The 18346-nt window shown below is 40.9% G+C and overlaps 1 protein-coding gene across 1 annotated transcript in view; it reads left to right on the top strand.

The window, feature by feature from the left end:
• The first annotated feature begins 756 nt into the window (after positions 1 to 756).
• Positions 757 to 18346, top strand: part of ret (ret proto-oncogene receptor tyrosine kinase) — a 43233-nt gene continuing 25643 nt past the window's right edge. Inside the window, exons 1-3 of the mRNA XM_047350680.1 lie at positions 757 to 1016; positions 17080 to 17316; positions 17573 to 17866. Of these exons, the coding sequence (XP_047206636.1) occupies positions 950 to 1016; positions 17080 to 17316; positions 17573 to 17866 (598 nt within the window). The 5' untranslated portion in view covers positions 757 to 949. The remainder of the gene's footprint in view (positions 1017 to 17079; positions 17317 to 17572; positions 17867 to 18346) is intronic.

Below are 18346 nucleotides of genomic sequence, written 5' to 3'. Positions count from 1 at the left end.
TCCTCCCACAGTCCAAAGACATGCCTGTTAGGTTAATTGGTCACTCTAAATTGCCCTTAGGTGTATGAATGAGTGTGTGCATGGTTGTTTGTGTGTTGCCCTGCAATGGACTGGTGATCTGTCCAGGGTGTACCCTGCCTCTTGCCCATAGACTGCTGGAGATAGGCACCAGCTTCCCTGCAACCCACTGTGGAATAAGCAGTAGAAAATGACTGACTGATGTTGCATTTACATGTCTAAACTTGGAAACCATATGTTCACATGTATTTAAAAAAAATGATAAAATAAATAAATAACTAGGGAAGTTGTGTCTGGAATACGTTTATGATCAGAGCTTGTGCCCCAGTACTGTTTTATGTCTAGCAACGCCCCTGGTTTTAAGAGCTATCTCCTCTTCAAAGGATACTCTGCAAAAACATTGTAATGCTTAAACGAAATAAATTACTAAATGAATAAAATTCTGCATTTCCACTTGTAACAAATCTAATAACGTCGCAGGAAGACATGTTTTCTACTCCACACCTCTTCTCAACCTGCCACATTGAAACACTTTACATCTAAAGTGAATTGTTAATAATTTCCTCCCCGCGGAGCGTTAATGACATGACTGGCCTGCCGGTTAATTATGCTCTTAAATTTCCTGTGGATGCTGCGCTACCTGCTGCGGAAGCAGCGGGGCAGTGAAGCAGTGAACCTCCTCCTCCTCTCCTCCTCTCCTCCTCTCCTCCTCCCTCTCCATCCAGTCAGCAGCGCAGCAGCAGCCAGAGGAGCCGCAAACAGCAGCCCGTCTGTGGGACACCGAGGACTTTATCCCGCTGCCCCGGAGCAGAGGACGCGCTCCTGTCATTTTATCGCTACGATCATCGCTTTGTTCTTCCTCCTCCCTGACTGAAAGAAATTTTCTGGAACCGTGTCTTCATCGGGAAACTTTCACCTATGGTTCGTGAATATGGATCCAAGTTGTGGTTTCTCTCCGGGAAGCGTCGCTGCGCTGCTGCAGCTGCTGCTGTTTGGAGGTAAAACGGAGTCTAATCTCAGTTTAACGTTAAAGGTCAAGATCCACAGGATGAGATATTTATATGCTGCATTGTAGCCTATAGATGCTTGAAAATGAAACATGAACAAACAACAAGTATTAAGTCATATGGACGGATAGAAAGCACAGAACATGTAGTCCTATGCTGTTATTGTTGACATCTAGTTTTGTTCAAAGCATCTTCATCTTTTGTTCCCCTTCTGTACAAAAGCCCATAATGTTCTAATCCGGTGTGTGGATCTAGTTGTTTTTGACTTCAGTTGTACTTTAGATCAATAAATGTGTCCTCGAGATGCACCGATCAGGTTCTTCCTGGCCGATACCAGTTTACAATTATCTTTGAGGTCTGACCTGTCGATTTCTAGGAAACAACGTGGCTTTGTTTGTGGTTTCTACACCATTTTCACAATATTGTGGAGAATGGTTAAATCAATAGATTGCAAAAAGCTTGAAAAGTTCACAATAAAAAACAATTTTTACAGTTTTTTTGCCCAAAATCAAATCCCATTTATTGCAATTTTTAGTTAAGTCAAATAGTGTACAACAAAATAAGAAATTGTTTGTCTTGGATCATTATACAGTTTATTGTGAAAATGTCAAACAAAATAAACCAGATAAAGAATTTAATTGAAAAAGTCGATCTGAAGGCTGTTTGATAGGAGTCAAATCCAACAGGAAATTCAAGGATTAATAGATTATCCCGGTTTATTCGTGGAAGGATACCTCTGTAGCCTTTATCTTGTTTTTATTCATCTCACAAAAATGCCAAAATACCGAAAATGGTGGAAATTCTTAGTTTTGATGCATTTAATGGAAAAATGGGGGGAAAAATAAATGTTTTCAGTCTTTTACCTGCTAGCCCTGAGTCAAAGATGGTCAAGGAGAAACTGATCGATTTATTGGCGAATCTCCCAAATTTTCCACGATTAAAGAGGATCTTGGAGCCAGTGAACCTAAACTCTGAACTGCAGCCTGACTTCTCTGGTGGAAAAGCTAAATCGTTTTGCTAAAAGCCTTTTGGAAGGCTGAAATAATTTTCTGGTGCTTATTTTGCACAAAGCAGCCTGAAGTGACACGAGTGCAATGCCAACATTGTTTTCACTCTGCAGAAAGTGATACTGGCATTGAGCACTGGTTGTTATGTGCGGCATGGCTGAGGAGTCAAATAAATACAGACGTATATCATAATATCATAATCCCATTCACAATCCTGAAGCCCAACTGTACCAACACTGTTCCCTCATACAGGCTATATTTGAACTGAGGGCCCTGCAGATTTCAGCAAGCATGCAGAACGTGATGCTTGGATAAATATAGACCAATGTGTGCAATTCCTTGATTTTCAATTTAACTTAAAGCTACTCCTAGAGAGGTTTCTATCAGCGCTTTTATCATGGGTAGGCAGGATAAAACTAAAGTTGTTATAAGAGGGTTTAAGTGGTTATAAAAAGTGGCACGGGAAGGCACTAATGGTTATGTCAGCAAGTCTGTTTCATGTCTCAGTCAACAACAAGGCACATAATCACCCAGGGGAGCAGTTTCCTGATGTTGTTGAAATGATTTATGGAAATTTTCAGCTCTTCTACTTATTTTGCACTGAAATACACGCAGAGGTTTTCTATGTAACGGCACCTAATGCAGACGATCAGTCTGGTTGAATTTTACTCGTCAAGGCCGTTGACGGTAATTAAATGGGCGCTGACATCTACACCCTGGCCAAAGTGTGGCGCTCATCACCTGCCTGCCTGTTGCAACAAAAGACCGGGCGTCGCTGGGAGAGGAGAGGAGGCGAGCTGCGGGCAGGTGTGCAGCAGCTGCTCCTATCTCTGGGTAAACATCGGCTGTTTGTCTTCTTTAAAAAAATAAAAAATACTGCCTGTTTTACGAGCACACACAGTCTCCTGGATGTAAAACACCCTCCAAGTGACACATAGGACAGATTTCACTGTTTTTCCTCTTCACTGATTTTGTCTCACTGATGGAAAGGATGTCCTGACCAATGCATTAATAATACTTTGTCAGACTTTGCCTCCAGTGTGTATTTTTCTTTTGCCTTTAGTTTAATTTGTTGTTTGGGAATTTGGATAATCAGATCTTCAGGTTAGTGATTCGTTTGGTCTTTCTTGCTGAGGTCATCAAACAAAAGAAATTGGAAATCAGTGGCCAGAGTTGGAGAAAGCAGCGTCTCTAAATGCGGCTGTGAGTTTGTGCTGTAGAAGCACTGCATGCTCCTGGATGCACAGATACAGACATATTTATTGGAACTCCTTGTAAAGATGAGTAAAAGAAATATGAGAATAAATTAATCTTTTATTTCAGCAGCATTATCTCAAAGCAAAAATTTAAAAAATAACGTTTAATTTGAGTATATGTTTTACAAATCGTGGTACGAAATAACATAACTTGACTCAAGAAGCTTGTTTCTGTTTGCCACTCTTAAAAATGGGAAAGACAAGAAAACATGCTGTTTGAGTGAGGCAGATTTTTGTCAGTAAATGGCTTGGAAGAACTTGCCCATATCTAGTCAGAGAAATATTTAAAAAAGTTTTTAACAACTGGATCTTTGACAAACAAGGCTGAACAAGAACCCACATTTAACTTAAAACAAGGAGGATGACGATAAGGGAGGTCAAAGGTAATTTAAAGAACCACAGCAAGCAGTGGCATCATGGAATACCAGGTCTCCATTATAATCATTAGACCATAGAAGAAGCCTCTTCAGTCCTACCATCACAAATGTAAACAGGAGAGGTTTCTTACTTCAACTTTGACTTTAACTGGAACCACGAGCTTTCAGATGAGACTGATTGAGCTGTTCAGCCACAAATACTCCAGCTGGGTGGAGAAACATGAAGCATTTGCTAAGCTCTGGGTCCATTTCTTTTCCAAAGGGGCTGAGAACCTTGTCAGAGAGCAAGGCATCGGAACCCTCTGAAGTACCAGGACAATTTGACAAAAAGCTGGTGGCCTCTATCAAAAAACTGAAAATAGGTCACAAAAACAGTTAACCAGACACAAAATCATCCGTCTTCCACAGCCATCTTGGTCCTTAGACTTAAACCCTAGAGGAGACATGTGAGCTGAGCTAAAGAGAAAATCCAGGACACCGATTGGTCCAGAGAGATCGTCTCTTTGCGTGCTTTAACCTTGTGAGATGCTATGGAAACATGCAGGGATGCCAATAATTGTGCCATCAGTGATTTTGTTAAAAGCAATTATTTCTTAACATGTTTTTTTCACACTGAATGAATGAACTCAAATTAAAGGAAGGATTTTTCTAATTTTTTCAGTGAAACATTATGCTTCGGCAATAAATGATTAATTTATTTTAAGACAGTTTGTTTTAATAAGAAATGAGGTCTGCTTCTTGTGTTTTCAGCAGTGTGTGGGAGTCTGTAACAAAATTAACTAAATCTGTTAACATCTCTAAGCAGAGCCACAGATGTTTTCGCCTTAAAGCATTGATCCGTTTATCTTCCTCTGTGACCTTGCTACTGTACCTTTGACCCAGGATCGCTCTCTGACCTGTGAAACCTTAACCGAGCAGTAACTCTCAGCCTTCTCAGCTGCTCCTCATCCTCCCCGATTTAGAAAAATCATTTTCATCAGCATCTTTTGCTTATGAGAAGGACCAGAACAATAAATCTCATTTAATACTTGCTGCTATTTGATTTAACTCCTTATTATATTATGTAATTCAGTAAAGCTGCTGTCTTGTGGTGCCTGTGGATGGAGAATCAATCTCTCCAGTTTTCCAGCCCTGCTGCCACGGTGTCTTTTAGTGTAATTAGATCATATAAATTAAAGAATTTGGACCTTAACTTTAAACTGTACAAAAATCTAAATTTCTGCAAATTCCCATGTGTTTTTATTGATTTAAAAAAATGTTTTTAATAGTTAAAGCCACAGTTGCTTCCTACAGTCATCTAACATTTTTTAAAAAGAAGTAAAGGAGGAACAGAAACACCTATCTCCACCATTTAGCTCAGATGTAGCTTTTTGTCTGAAATAAATGTCTGGATTAATGATTGGCTGAGGGGGCTCCACCCACTTCACAGCATCGCCGCTGCTGTTCCTGGATGTTGCTCCTACCTGTCAAAGCTTTGCGTCTGATTCTCCAGTCAGTTCAGGGTCACACTTCCCTCTCATGCATGGCTAGAATCTAATTTGCGTTGGTGAAAGGACAAGGAGACATTGATCGAACTGTCGCCCTGAGGGCATTTAGTCACCCCCCTCCTGGTTTTATGGGTTTTGACAAGTTATTTTCCAGTTGCCTGGCCGTACGCACTGGGTTTGGCCCAATGCTTACAATGAATGAAGCAAAAGATGAGCTCAGCTCTTTGTGTCTACATGGATCTGTGTGACGCTGGAGAAATGAACGTGTGCAGGAAAGATTTTGTCAATTTGGAGAAAATACCATTTTCTTAATTTGTCAGATATAAGAATAGGTTTTTAAAAAACGCCAACCCATGGTTTTGGTGATTTTTCGCCCAATGCTTTCATGTCATCCATTGGGTTCATCTGTCAGTTTACTAAAATATGTGTTTTGACATAATTTTTAGTCTTATTTCTTATTTAACTTTATCCTAAAACATTATGGCGTCATGCAATGAAACACTGACCAATTATCTTACCCAACCAACATGTTTATGTGGACCCCATATTGGTTTTCTTCAAGCTGCATGGGTAGTGGGCCAAGGTTTACAGCGGCTTAATACAACGATAGCAAAACCAGTCGGGCCCCTTATGTGCAGTACGGTGAAAAAGTATTTGAACAATTATAGATTTTCTATTGTTATTTTTATCACAATTAAATGTTTCAGATCATTAAGCTAATTTTAATATCTGACGTAGAGCCACTGAGTAAGCACAAAATGCAGCTTTCAAATTGTGATTTCATTTATAAATGGAAAAAAGTAAAAACTGGGAAAAAGTAAAACCTAATATCTGGTGGTGCATCACTGTGGAGGAATTGTAACCCACTCTCTTTAGCAGAATTGTTTTAATTCGGAGACTCTGGGTGGTTTTCTAGTATGAATGGCCTGTTTACGATCATGCCACAAGGGTTTACCTCCAGACTTTTATTAGACCAATTCAAAATCCCTTTTTTGCACCCATTCAGTGGTGGACTTGCTGGTGTGGTTTGAAACATTGTCCTGCTCCATGACCTAAGTGCTCTTGAGCTTAAGGTCATGAACTGATAGCTGAATTTTCTCCTTCAGGATTTTCGGCAAGAGAGCAGAATTTGTATCAACCTGCTGTGTTACCTTTACACCAGATGTAGCTCAACATACCCATTTCAAAAGGTTCCTCTTTTGACTCATTTGTCCACAGAATATTTGGGAGTTTTGGGATCAATAATTTTTTAATTAATATAAGATGGGTCTTCTTGTTCTTTTTCATCAGCAGTGGTTTTGGCCTTGGAGCTCTCACATGAGGCCATTTTTGCCCAGTTCTTTTTGTTGAATCATGAGCACTGACTAAGGCATAGAAGTCTGCAGTCCTGTACATGATGTTCTAGGTTCCTTCGTGACATCCTGGGTGGATCAATGCACTCTTGAAGTAATTTTGGTAGGGAGGCCACCCCTGGAAAGGTTCACCGCAATTCCCTGATTCAGGGATAATGGCTCTCTCCATGGTCTGCTGGAGTCCCAAAGCCTTAGAAATTAATCTGTAACCGTCTAATATCGTAGACAATCTCCACAATTATTAGCACCTTGCTAAAGATAAACTAAGGTTCTCATTGAGCCTAGTCATTTTAACAGTTCCTGGTGCTTTAAGCTTTTTAATTGTTTCTTTTTAATTATTAGCCTCATTGAACCACATCTTTTCTTGTCATATGTATTAACTAAAGTAGATTTCTTTTCACACTGAATAAAAATAACAGTGTAGAGTACTTTAGCTACAAAGACATTTTACCTGTAATGACTCTACCTCTATAAACTGTGGCGTTCCACAAGGCTCAGTTCTGGGTCCATTATTGTTTTTCATTTTCATCTCTTTCATTATTTGGCATCATTCTATCTTTTTTTCTGGCATCTCCTGTCACATCTATGCAGATGACAAACAGCTGTAGATGTGTTTTAGCCCCTCCAGCTGGATAAGATGTCCACCCATTTGTCCATTGTTTAAACCAAATTAGTGACTGACTTTTCTCCAGTTTTCTTGTTATAAATGTCAACAAAACAAAGACCCTGATCAGAACCTTGGCTGAATTGCATTGCACAGCAGCCAACTCCATTGCACAAAATGTAAAGGCTATATTTGATTTTTAGGCTTTGGCATATTCAGTCTATTTCTTGTTCCCATTTCTCTCATTTAAGAAACCATTTTTATTTGATATCTCCTGCAGATCTTACTCCTGTATATGCGTCCTTGTGCTGAGATTACTATAAAGCCCTGTTTACAGGTTTGGACAAAGAGTCTATGGTAGGGGTCTACCAACATCCCACACCTTGACTTGGCAATATTTGCCTACTCGTTGCTTACATTGCAAAGGTCCTCCAAACCTATCAGACTGGGGGGACATCTCTTTAAGTTTCCTCTGATGAAGTCACTTTTTTGTTGATTTGAAAAATACTTGGAAAAATAACTCCACAGCATGATACTGCAACCACCATATTTCACTGTTGGTATGACGTTCTTTTGTTGATGTACAGTGTTGTTTCAGGGCCAAACGTTTCCAACTTGTTTGGCCCAAACTTAAAGTTTTGGCCACGATTTCAGGCCATAACACGTTCTACCACAAAGAGGGAGTTTATCCACGCCAGGATGTTTCCTTAAGAAGGAAAGGAGACTGCTGTCATGTGTAAAACACAACCAGGTCTTATTGGAAATCCCTGCAGCTCCTGCAGTGTTGATTTTCTGACCTGCTTCCATTTAGTCATTTTATCAGTTGTGGAGAAAACCCAGTCTTGGAGATGTCACCATATTTTTCCATTTGTTGCTGTCTGTCTTTACTCTGCTGTTGTGTTTGTATAATGTGGTGAATATTTTGTACTCCTCCTGACTGATAGCTATTTATATTCACTGTGGTTTGTAGGTTGGTTTGTAGGTTGAGAGCAGGGCCAAATGAAATGAGCATGGTGAATGTTTTAATAAAGAAAACCAACAAAACCTAAATGGGGAGAACAGGCATAAAGTATGGGCAGAGTAATGGGATAAACCAGTAATGACCAATGAAAATCAGGGACCTTATATACTGAGGGAAGGGTGGAGAATGACGTTGGATTCGAGTGAGCTTAATCAGGGGACTGTAGAACAGCTGTGGTGGAGAGCAACACAGGGAGACTGAGGGAAGGTAATTAATTAACACAGAGGGAACTAAACTAGACATAAAGGAATCTACAAACCAAGAGGGAAACTTCTAATACAGATCTGAGAGAAACTAAAATACCATACTAAAACATGACACAAGAAACGAGTAAAAATAAATATATGGCAACACCTTTCTAACAACAATGAACACAGAGAAATTAACTCTATATGGCAAGACTTTTCAAACATAATTAAACAACAAAAATAATCAAACACAAATGAAAGCTAAAACCCAATTTTACACGAGACTATGTGTACTGGAGCGATAACTACCTGTTTACCACCAGAAGCTCCAGCTCCAGTCCCTTTCTCTGAAATTGCGGGCAGTTTTAGCAATACGGTCAGGAGGATAGATGTCCTTATCAAAGTAAGCTAATGACCGCCCCGTCTGGATCTCCATGATGTACCACGTGTTAAATTTTTAAAGTCAGGCTCATCCCCAGAGGAATCCCTAAACCGAATTTGTACTTACTGCAGCCAACCCTCCGGGAGATGTTCTATTAGATTTCCTGATGACTGATGAACATGAATCATTGGATCTCAGCGCTCGTATCCTCTGAGGGCTAATTGGATTACATTACAGGGTAATTGATTATTATGTTATGGTATGCATCATGGTAAACTGAGTAATCTGCTACCTGGAGCCCGACTGCCTCCTCCGAAGCCGTATCAAATCTCTTATTACTGTGATGAAAAGTTTGATGAGTGTGTCATCATAACAGGAAATGGCTTCTCTCCTTATTATGCCTCATTGTTTTCAGATTGAAAGCACCACAACAGTGACTGTATTAGATGTAAATGCTAGCAATATTATGTATAATGGTGCTGGAAAGTGAAAGGCAGATATTTCAAAACATTCAGATCAATAACAGCTTTCAGAAGTGAAATTGCAGTTCAATGTGCAGCTTTTTAGTTAATTGTGCAGAGAGCCATTCTCATTACTGTTCAGTCTTTGGAAACAGAATAATCACAATAGGCTTCAAAGTGATTATAATATTCGTTTTTATTGTCATCCTATAACTGCTCATTAATGTGCCTGGCTGGAGCTGCTCGGTAATAGATGATGGATTATTTGGAAACATGGATACTGATTAACTAGATTGTGGAGCTGCTTGTGAAACCCACCCAGAAGACTGTGACTGCACACATGGAGGAGATGCATGTCCGACACAGATGATTGGACGCATATAGCCTCCAGCCTTACCCTCTCCCCCCCATCTCTGTGTCATCAGTGGAAAACAATCAGCATCTCTGATGATTAGTGCAGTTATTGATTGTTTCTGTAGCCTGATATTCTGCCTTTCCAAAGGGTTGTTAGCAGCAACGATTCACCTTGTGAGAGACGGTTGCATGTGTTTGAATGCATGATTACAGAGAGAAAGACGGCCCTGACCTGTCATGCTTGTGAGGATTTTCTCTGAGGACGCTTGATCCTTACTTTGTTTCCCCGGTCGAGACTTACTCAGAGGTGGAGTGGTAAGCCATGATCTCATAGCTGGTAAATCTGTCCCCCAAACAGCATGTCGCAGTAATTGAGTTCCTGTCTTTGTCTGGGACGATGGAGAGGCGTCCCACCCTATCAGCTCCGTCCAGTCCCAGACATTCAGCAGCTCTGTGGCTGGCTGAGCACGTGGTGTCTGATAATGTGATGAGCTTTTGTCCTTTTCGTTCTTACACTGTTATGTAAAATCCAACAAAGTCACTTTAGATGTAGTTTTTCTCCTAACAAACATGTGAAGGTAATCTTTTATGTTCATTTTGCTACGAATTGTTATTTTAGCAAAATAAAATCTACCCTCCCAGAAACAACCTTCCATACACACATGCCTCTGGTGATATCACAAAAGGCACAAGGCACAATCAGAGTTCTTATGAATGCATCCATTTCTATTTTTGTTGTTTTTTCCACTCTATTTACATATTTATCCTTCATATGTGTTTAGTTGTATTCTGGATAGCCGCAGCAAACATTTGAAACATCTACACTGCAGGGATTTGGTCAACAAACATGAACATGGAAGCAGTTTGACCGGAATGGTCAGAGTTCATTGTCAAAGATCTTCATCAATCATTTTCAGCCAAGTTGTTTAAAAAACAAATGTGTCCCATTGATTTGTTTCCTAAAGATAATTTTGAAGTCCTGATGATGCTGTACCACCAACAACTTCTGTGAAACCTCTCACCAAACAGACGAGCCCACAGAGCTCCACCTAGCATGCTCGGCAGTGAGATGTACCGTCACCATCGTTCCAGGCAACACCTGAGAGTAGAAATAAGGAAAGAACCCCATCACCTGGTAGTTTGAATGAAATTTGTTTAAAATAAAGTATTCTGGTTTCAGACTGCATTGAGGGACAATTTACTGGTAAATCATGTAACTGTTTAAGATGATATAAGCAGAATACAATATTTACTCATTTTATGAGTGGCAATTGTGCATAAAAACAAGTTAGAAGTCAACAAATCCAACAGGAAAATAAACAGTTTTGTACCAGTAAGGCAATCACTGTAATCGTTTGGTTCTGCTTCACAGTCCACAGCAGTATCCATCGTGATTTGGGGTCGCAGGAAACAAACTGTGACTCAAACACAAATGTTGAACCATTAACTCTAATACAACTGGACGGCATCCGAATCTGTCAAAAGTTGCTCATCCACCTTAATGTGCAGATCAAACTGATCATTTTTACCTTTTGTGATGTCATTAACCCAAACAAACACAAAGCAGACCAAGTAGTTTCTTTCTTTGGTACGCTTTTTAAAACCTTTTTACGTTGTTAAACCCTGCTGTGGAAATCCATCCTTCATTAACCAGCTGTGTATTAATCATCATTGTCCATTTTATAGTGTAAAAAAGCTTTAAAATACAAGCACGCGCTCAGAGAGAAAGTCATCTCGTTCATCATGTTTTTCAATCTTATATAAGTCCAATCTCACTACCCACTCAGCAGTATATGATATCTCTTGTAAACACAGATTGCTACAAGAGTCCTCCTGTTCAAACACAGGCCTTGTTTGCAAAATCACTTAATCTGGCTTTTCATAAAATGAAACCACATGTGGAGCCTGAGCATCAGTTTTATAGGCAATTGAAGGCTGTAAAATGTCTTTTTATGACGTTAATATTTAAACTCTTTGATGCAAGACAGACAAACAGGCTTTAAAAACCAGCTTGTTGGTGTGTTAAACAGCTTCAAAACACAGGATGCTCTGGCAAAATCTGCATCTTTGACTTTTAAGACTATCAACATACAGCTGCATATTAATAAATTAGAAAACCATCATAAAGTTAATTTAAATTACATTATTTACAGTATTTCAAACATTTTTATTTATTTTTATTTTATTATCATGGCTTTCAGCTAATAGAAACCCTAAAATAGATTTTCAGACCATTTTAATGTTACATAAAACCAATAAAAAAAATAACTTTTTGCCTACTGAAAAGCATTTCCCTGTACTGGACAGTACAGGTCCTTCTCAAAATATTAGCAAATTGTGATAAAGTTCATTATTTTCCATAATGGCATGATGAAAATTTAACATTCATATATTTTAGAATCATTGCACACTAACTGAAATATTTCAGGTCTTTTATTGTCTTAATACGGATGATTTTGGCATACAGCTCATGAAAACCCAAAATTCCTATCTCACAAAATTAGCATATTTCATCCGACCAATAAAAGAAAAGTGTTTTTAATACAAAAAACGTCAACCTTCAAATAATCATGTACAGTTATACACTCAATAATTGGTCGGGAATCCTTTTGCAGAAATGACTGCTTCAATGCGGTGTGGCATGGAGGCAATCAGCCCGTGGCACTGCTGAGGTCTTATGGAGGCCCAGGATGCTTCGATAGCGGCCTTTAGCTCATCCAGAGTGTTGGGTCTTGAGTCTCTCAACGTTCTCTTCACAATATCCCACAGATTCTCTATGGGGTTCACGTCAGGAGAGTTGGCAGGCCAATTGAGCACAGTGATACCATGGTCAGTAAACCATTTACCAGTGGTTTTGGTACTGTGAACAGGTGCCAGGTCGTGCGGAAAAATGAAATCTTCATCTCCGTAAAGCTTTTCAGCAGATGGAAGCATGAAGTGCTCCAAAATCTCCTGATAGCTAGCTGCATTGACCCTGCCCTTGATAAAACACAGTGGACCAACACCAGCAGCTGACACGACACCCCAGACCATCACTGACTGTGGGTACTTGACACTGGACTTCTGACATTTTGGCATTTCCTTCTCCCCGGTCTTCCTCCAGACTCTGGCACCTTGATTTCCGAATGACATGCAGAATTTGCTTTCATCCGAAAAAAGTACTTTGGACCACTGAGCAACAGTCCAGTGCTGCTTCTCTGTAGCCCAGGTCAAGCGCTTCTGCCGCTGTTTCTGGTTCAAAAGTGGCTTGACCTGGGGAATGCGGCACCTGTAGCCCATTTCCTGCACACGCCTGTGCACGGTGGCTCTGGATGTTTCTACTCCAGACTCAGTCCACTGCTTCCGCAGGTCCCCCAAGGTCTGGAATCGGCCCTTCTCTACAATCTTCCTCGGGGTCCGGTCACCTCTTCTCGTTGTGCAGCGTTTTCTGCCACACTTTTTCCTTCCCACAGACTTCCCACTGAGGTGCCTTGATACAGCACTCTGGGAACAGCCTATTCGTTCAGAAATGTCTTTCTGTGTCTTACCCTCTTGCTTGAGGGTGTCAATAGTGGCCTTCTGGACAGCAGTCAGGTCGGCAGTCTTACCCATGATTGGGGTTTTGAGTGATGAACCAGGCTGGGAGTTTTAAAGGCCTCAGGAATCTTTTGCAGGTGTTTAGAGTTAACTCGTTGATTCAGATGATTAGGTTCATAGCTCGTTTAGAGACCCTTTTAATGATATGCTAATTTTGTGAGATAGGAATTTTGGGTTTTCATGAGCTGTATGACAAAATCATCCGTATTAAGACAATAAAAGACCTGAAATATTTCAGTTAGTGTGCAATGAATCTAAAATATATGAATGTTAAATTTTCATCATTACATTATGGAAAATAATTAACTTTATCACAATATGCTAATATTTTGAGAAGGACCTGTATTTCCAATCAATATTCCATCCATTATCTACATCCACTCATCCGTACAGGGTGGCTGCGGTTCTGGTTCCTATATCCAGCAGTCACTGGGGGAAAGGCAGGGTATACCCTGGACAGGTCACCAGCCTATCACAGGGCAGTACAGGGACACACTGGACACACAGACTTTGAGACACCAGTTAACTCAACATGCAGGAAGTTTGGACTGTGGGAGGAAGCCGAAGAACCTGCAGAGAACCCATGCATGGGAAGAACATGTCAACTTCATGCAGAAAGACCTTGGTGGGGATTCAAACCCAGGACCTTCTTGCTGCAAAGCAACAGTGGTACCAACTGCACCACCATGCAGTCTGGTTGGGGCTCCTTTTGCATGATTTACTGCATCATTGGAGGCGTCAGCAGGTGGCTCTGCTGAAGCCCAGATTAGTTTAATAGGGGCCTTCAGCTAGTCTGCACTGTTTCTTTTGAAACTCTCACTTTTCCTTCCACATTGTTTTATTAATATGGTCTAATATAGCAATCTGTAACCAACATTTAACTTCTGTAGCTTAAAAGTCATAATTTTGGTGTCATGTAATTTTCTAAGAAACTGAATTTGGGGTTTTATTGTCTATAAGCCATAATCATAAAATTAATAGAATGACACACCTGAAATATTACATTTTATATGTAATGAATCTATATTACATGAGTTTCCCTGTTTTCAATTGAATTACTGAAATAAATTAACTTTCCAGTGATATTTTAATCTGTTTAGACACACCTTTAGTTTCTGCAGGTTCTTGTCATTGTCGTGCGTCGACAAGCAGAGATTTGGAAAATCAGCTTCATGGGCTCACAGCAGAGATGCCATTTGCTCAGGAAAGGCCTGCTCCATCCATACAATTAATTAGTTTTGATATAAACTGCTTGCTGTCTGTTGGCGTCTGCCCTGGAAAGAAATTGAATTTTGAATGATATAAACAAATTGTGTTGCAGAGGGGGTCTAGTCACAGTGGCCTGCAGCCAAGTCCCCCTCTTTACAAAAGCATTTGGCTGTCACTGATTAACAAGTTGGACCCTCTGGTTTCATTTGTGGGGCTGCTGTCATCTGCTGCATTTGATTTATTTCTGCGTTTTCTGTTGATTAAAATTAGTTTATATATTTTTCTAGTAGTTCGTTTTAGAAGGTTCCATGTAGGCCTAAAACATGTTATAAAACTAATACAAAGGTTAGAATTACTAATGATGTTATATGATGAGGAAAGATGAGCAGCCGTCTGTGTCTGCGTGGTAATAGCTCCCTCTAATGGCCAGCTTATGTATTCAAATGAAGACCGTTCCGCTTAAATCAAGGTTCCTCTGCTGTTTTCCATCTTCAAATTTTATACTTTTGGAGACTTGGATTTGTCTGTCCACTTTTAGCCTCTATGCTATGATAAATTCAAAGTTTATTATTGATTTAGTGCAGATATTTCTACAGAGGTCAAGCTTTAAACACGGAGTCTGCAGAAAACACAACTGTAAGATGAATGGCTCAGGTCTAATGATGCCTATGGGATGGATGGATGGATGGATGGATGGATGGACAGATGGTTGGGCGGATGGATAATCTGTCAATGAAATATGGAATAAAATCAGCATATGTGTTTTTCCATATTTTTCCAGCTCTGGAGAACAGCTGAATTTCAGATTTTTCCAGGTATTGTAGGAACCCTGAATTGATGGACTCTGTATTGTCATGTATGTAGATCAGACAAACACACCAATTTATTTAATGTCCTGTTTCCTGATTTTTTTATGGAGTCAGTGACCAAACTACATCTGTGAAGTTGCTTCTGCATGAACTGATCCCAGTTTATTGTGATGGTAAATCATACTGAAACTAAGCAGCAGTGCCACCGGTCCTAACAAACAAGTGGCCCGTTGTTTGTTTTTGCCTTGGGAACCCTTTTAATAAAAAGGTCAGCAGCCTCATTGAGTGTATCTCTGTGTTTCAGGAAGGAGCAGCCACATTTCACCCATCAGCCCAGCCTCCTGTCATTCAACCCCAGCTAAATTAGATCAATGCCTGAAACAGGAGCCGAGGCCTCAAACTGCACTGGCAGAAATAGAAAATCTAGTTTTGCTCTCTGCTAATGACATTAGTGCGTTCCCTAAATGGTCGCCCGCCGTCGTCAAAGAGGAGCATAACAAGGATATAATTACAGGAGGAACACATCTCCTTTTTCCTGTAAAACTCTCAGCTCACTGTGGCAGTGTTTTATGGATTATTCTAGCACACACATACACCGACATGCTGGCTGGGAATGATTTATTTCTCAGCCCAGTCATGTTGTCCTTTGTAATTAAACTTCTCAAGGTGAAGGCAAGGAGAACGGGAAACCACACAGTATTGACCGCCTTAGAAATTCATTAAAAGGGGATGCATTAAGTGTCATTTGAACCCTCTTTTCAATTTCCGCTAGCAGGGAAGATGAAAGATCTATAAGAGCAGCAAACAAAGACGGGACCTGTCACTTTGCATGTATGGATTCATGTTCATTCAGTGGTCAGCAGTTTTGTGATGGTGTATTAGTGATGTTGGGGAAGACCTCTGACCAGCTATAATCCATCCATCCATCCATCCATCCATCCATCCATCCATCCATCCTTACCATCCATTGTCTCAGACATCCCTCTCCCCCAGTGCCATTCTCCAGATCATTCTGGGCGATCCCAGGGTGTTCCCAGGCCAGGGATATGCTCCCTCTAGTGAGTTCTGGTTCTGTCCCTGGATCTCCTCCCAGTGGGACGAGCCCAGAAAAACTCCATGAGACGTCCTGATGAGATGCCAGAACCACACCTCACTGAATCGTTTCGATGTGGTGGAGCATCAACTGTACTCCATCTTTCCTCCCGGTGATGGAGCTCCTCACCTTGTCTCAAAGACAGGAGGATGCTTTTTTCAGCTGCTTCTGTTTGGGTTCTCATCTGATCATAATCCATATCTCATGGCCATAGGTGAGGTTCAGAATACAGATAGGTGAATAAATCTGTAGTTTGAGAGCTTTGCATTTTGGCTCAGCTCTTTCTTCATCATAACGTATTGGAGCAGCACCTGCATTACTGGAGATGAGGCCCTAATCTATATGTCCATTTCTCGCTCCATCTTACCCTGACCAAGATACATGAACTCCTTCACTTGAGGCAAAAACTGACCCCTGACCCAGAGGGAGCAGTGCAACCGTACTCCAGCCTCATCCTTGCTGCTTTACATTCAGCTACAAACTTATCCAGCGCACGCAGAAGGTCATGGCCTGCAGATGCCAACAGCACCAAACTATTTGCCTAAAACACAGATGAGCCCACGATGTTCTTAATTAGACACCCTTATCACCAGTGATCCTGTCCATGAACACCACAAACAGGATCTGGGACAAGGGGGGTTAGGGTTAGGGTTAGGGTTAGAGTTCAACTTACACCGGGAACATGTGGACATAGAACTTGCTTTGGTTATGCATAGATCAGACAGCCCTTACAGGCACCCTGGCACCCCAAACAAAATACCTTGAGGGACATCATCTCCAGCCTTCTCTACATCCAGTAGATACATATAGATCTGTGGTTCTGGTTTAGTTTCCAATGAGATGACTTATTTTCCTGTTTTAATGTGTTCTCACTGCAGGAGTGGTAGGGTTGTACTTCCCTCAGAAAGAGTACACTGAGACGGTGTACGTTGGACAGCCAGCGGGGACGCCCATCCTTCAGGTCCACGCCATGCTGGACAGCCGATCTGAGCGGCCACATTTCTACCTGTGTGGGAGTAGACGTCCAGTTTTCACCTTGTGGTTCCAGATGGACGTCCAAACTGGAGAACTCTCCCTGAGCAAAATGCTGGATGAGACAGACTTCGCCTCGCTGTGTGAGTTGGATGCGAGCCTTAGTTTCCTGATGCTGATGCATATTCCTGTTTTCCTGCCAGACAGCTCTGCTCGTGAGAGTAAATGCACTCCCTGATGTTTGCGCTCTTCGCATGCTAATAATGCTTTGGCTCTTTGCTCTTCCACCAGTATAATAACATAATTGCATACCCTCAAAGAAAAGCTAAGTCATCACAAAAAGAGTGCAGCCTGAGATTAAATTGCATCTTTGTTTGTTTTGGCTGTTGGTCTCTTCAGATCAGAATTCCTGGCCAGCTAAACGGCTGTCTCTTCAAGTCATGGCTCTAAATAACTTCAGCAAGCGGGCCGCGTGCATCAGCAGAAACTCCGCTCACATCACCCTGGACTTTGTCAACGCTTCGATTCCACAGTGCGCCCAGACTGACATGAAGGAACTTTGCTTCCCGCACAGAGATACCTCCAACCCCCACATCATAGAAAACAGGTTTCCCGGGGTTCTCCGGCAGCTCCGTCGGCTCACCAGACTCAGCGTCTGCCCAAATTACACCATCTCCTACAGTGTGGAGTCAGGTAAGACCTCAGAGGTGTTCTGAAAGAAGAAATAACTTCTACCTCCTGATTACATTAAAAACAGGACAATATTAGATTCTTCTCTGCATTATTTAATCCTTCAAGCATTTAATGTCATTTAATCTGTTTAAAATAAGATTGGATGAATAATGAAACATTGCCTAGCAAAATATCCATACTATTTGGGATTTCATGTGATAGACCAACACAATGTACTGCATGATTGTGAAGTGGGAGTAAAGGATAAATATGCTTGGTGAATTTATATTTAAGCCCTCCAAGTCAGTACGTTGTAGAACCAGGTTTTGCTGCAGTTCCAACTGTAATTATTTTGGCTTATCTCTCCATCATCGTTGCTTAAACTCGCTCAGATTAGATTTGAAGCATCTGTGTACATCAATTTTAAAGTCCTGTCTACGATTCCCACTTAGATTTCAGATTTTTGTCTGGCTGTACTTTGACTGGGCCATTCCAACACAT

The sequence above is a fragment of the Girardinichthys multiradiatus genome, chromosome 22, assembly GCF_021462225.1.
Source record: "Girardinichthys multiradiatus isolate DD_20200921_A chromosome 22, DD_fGirMul_XY1, whole genome shotgun sequence".
NCBI lineage: Eukaryota > Metazoa > Chordata > Actinopteri > Cyprinodontiformes > Goodeidae > Girardinichthys > Girardinichthys multiradiatus.
Note: the sequence above shows the minus strand (reverse complement) of the source record. Positions and strands in the feature narration are given on the sequence as shown.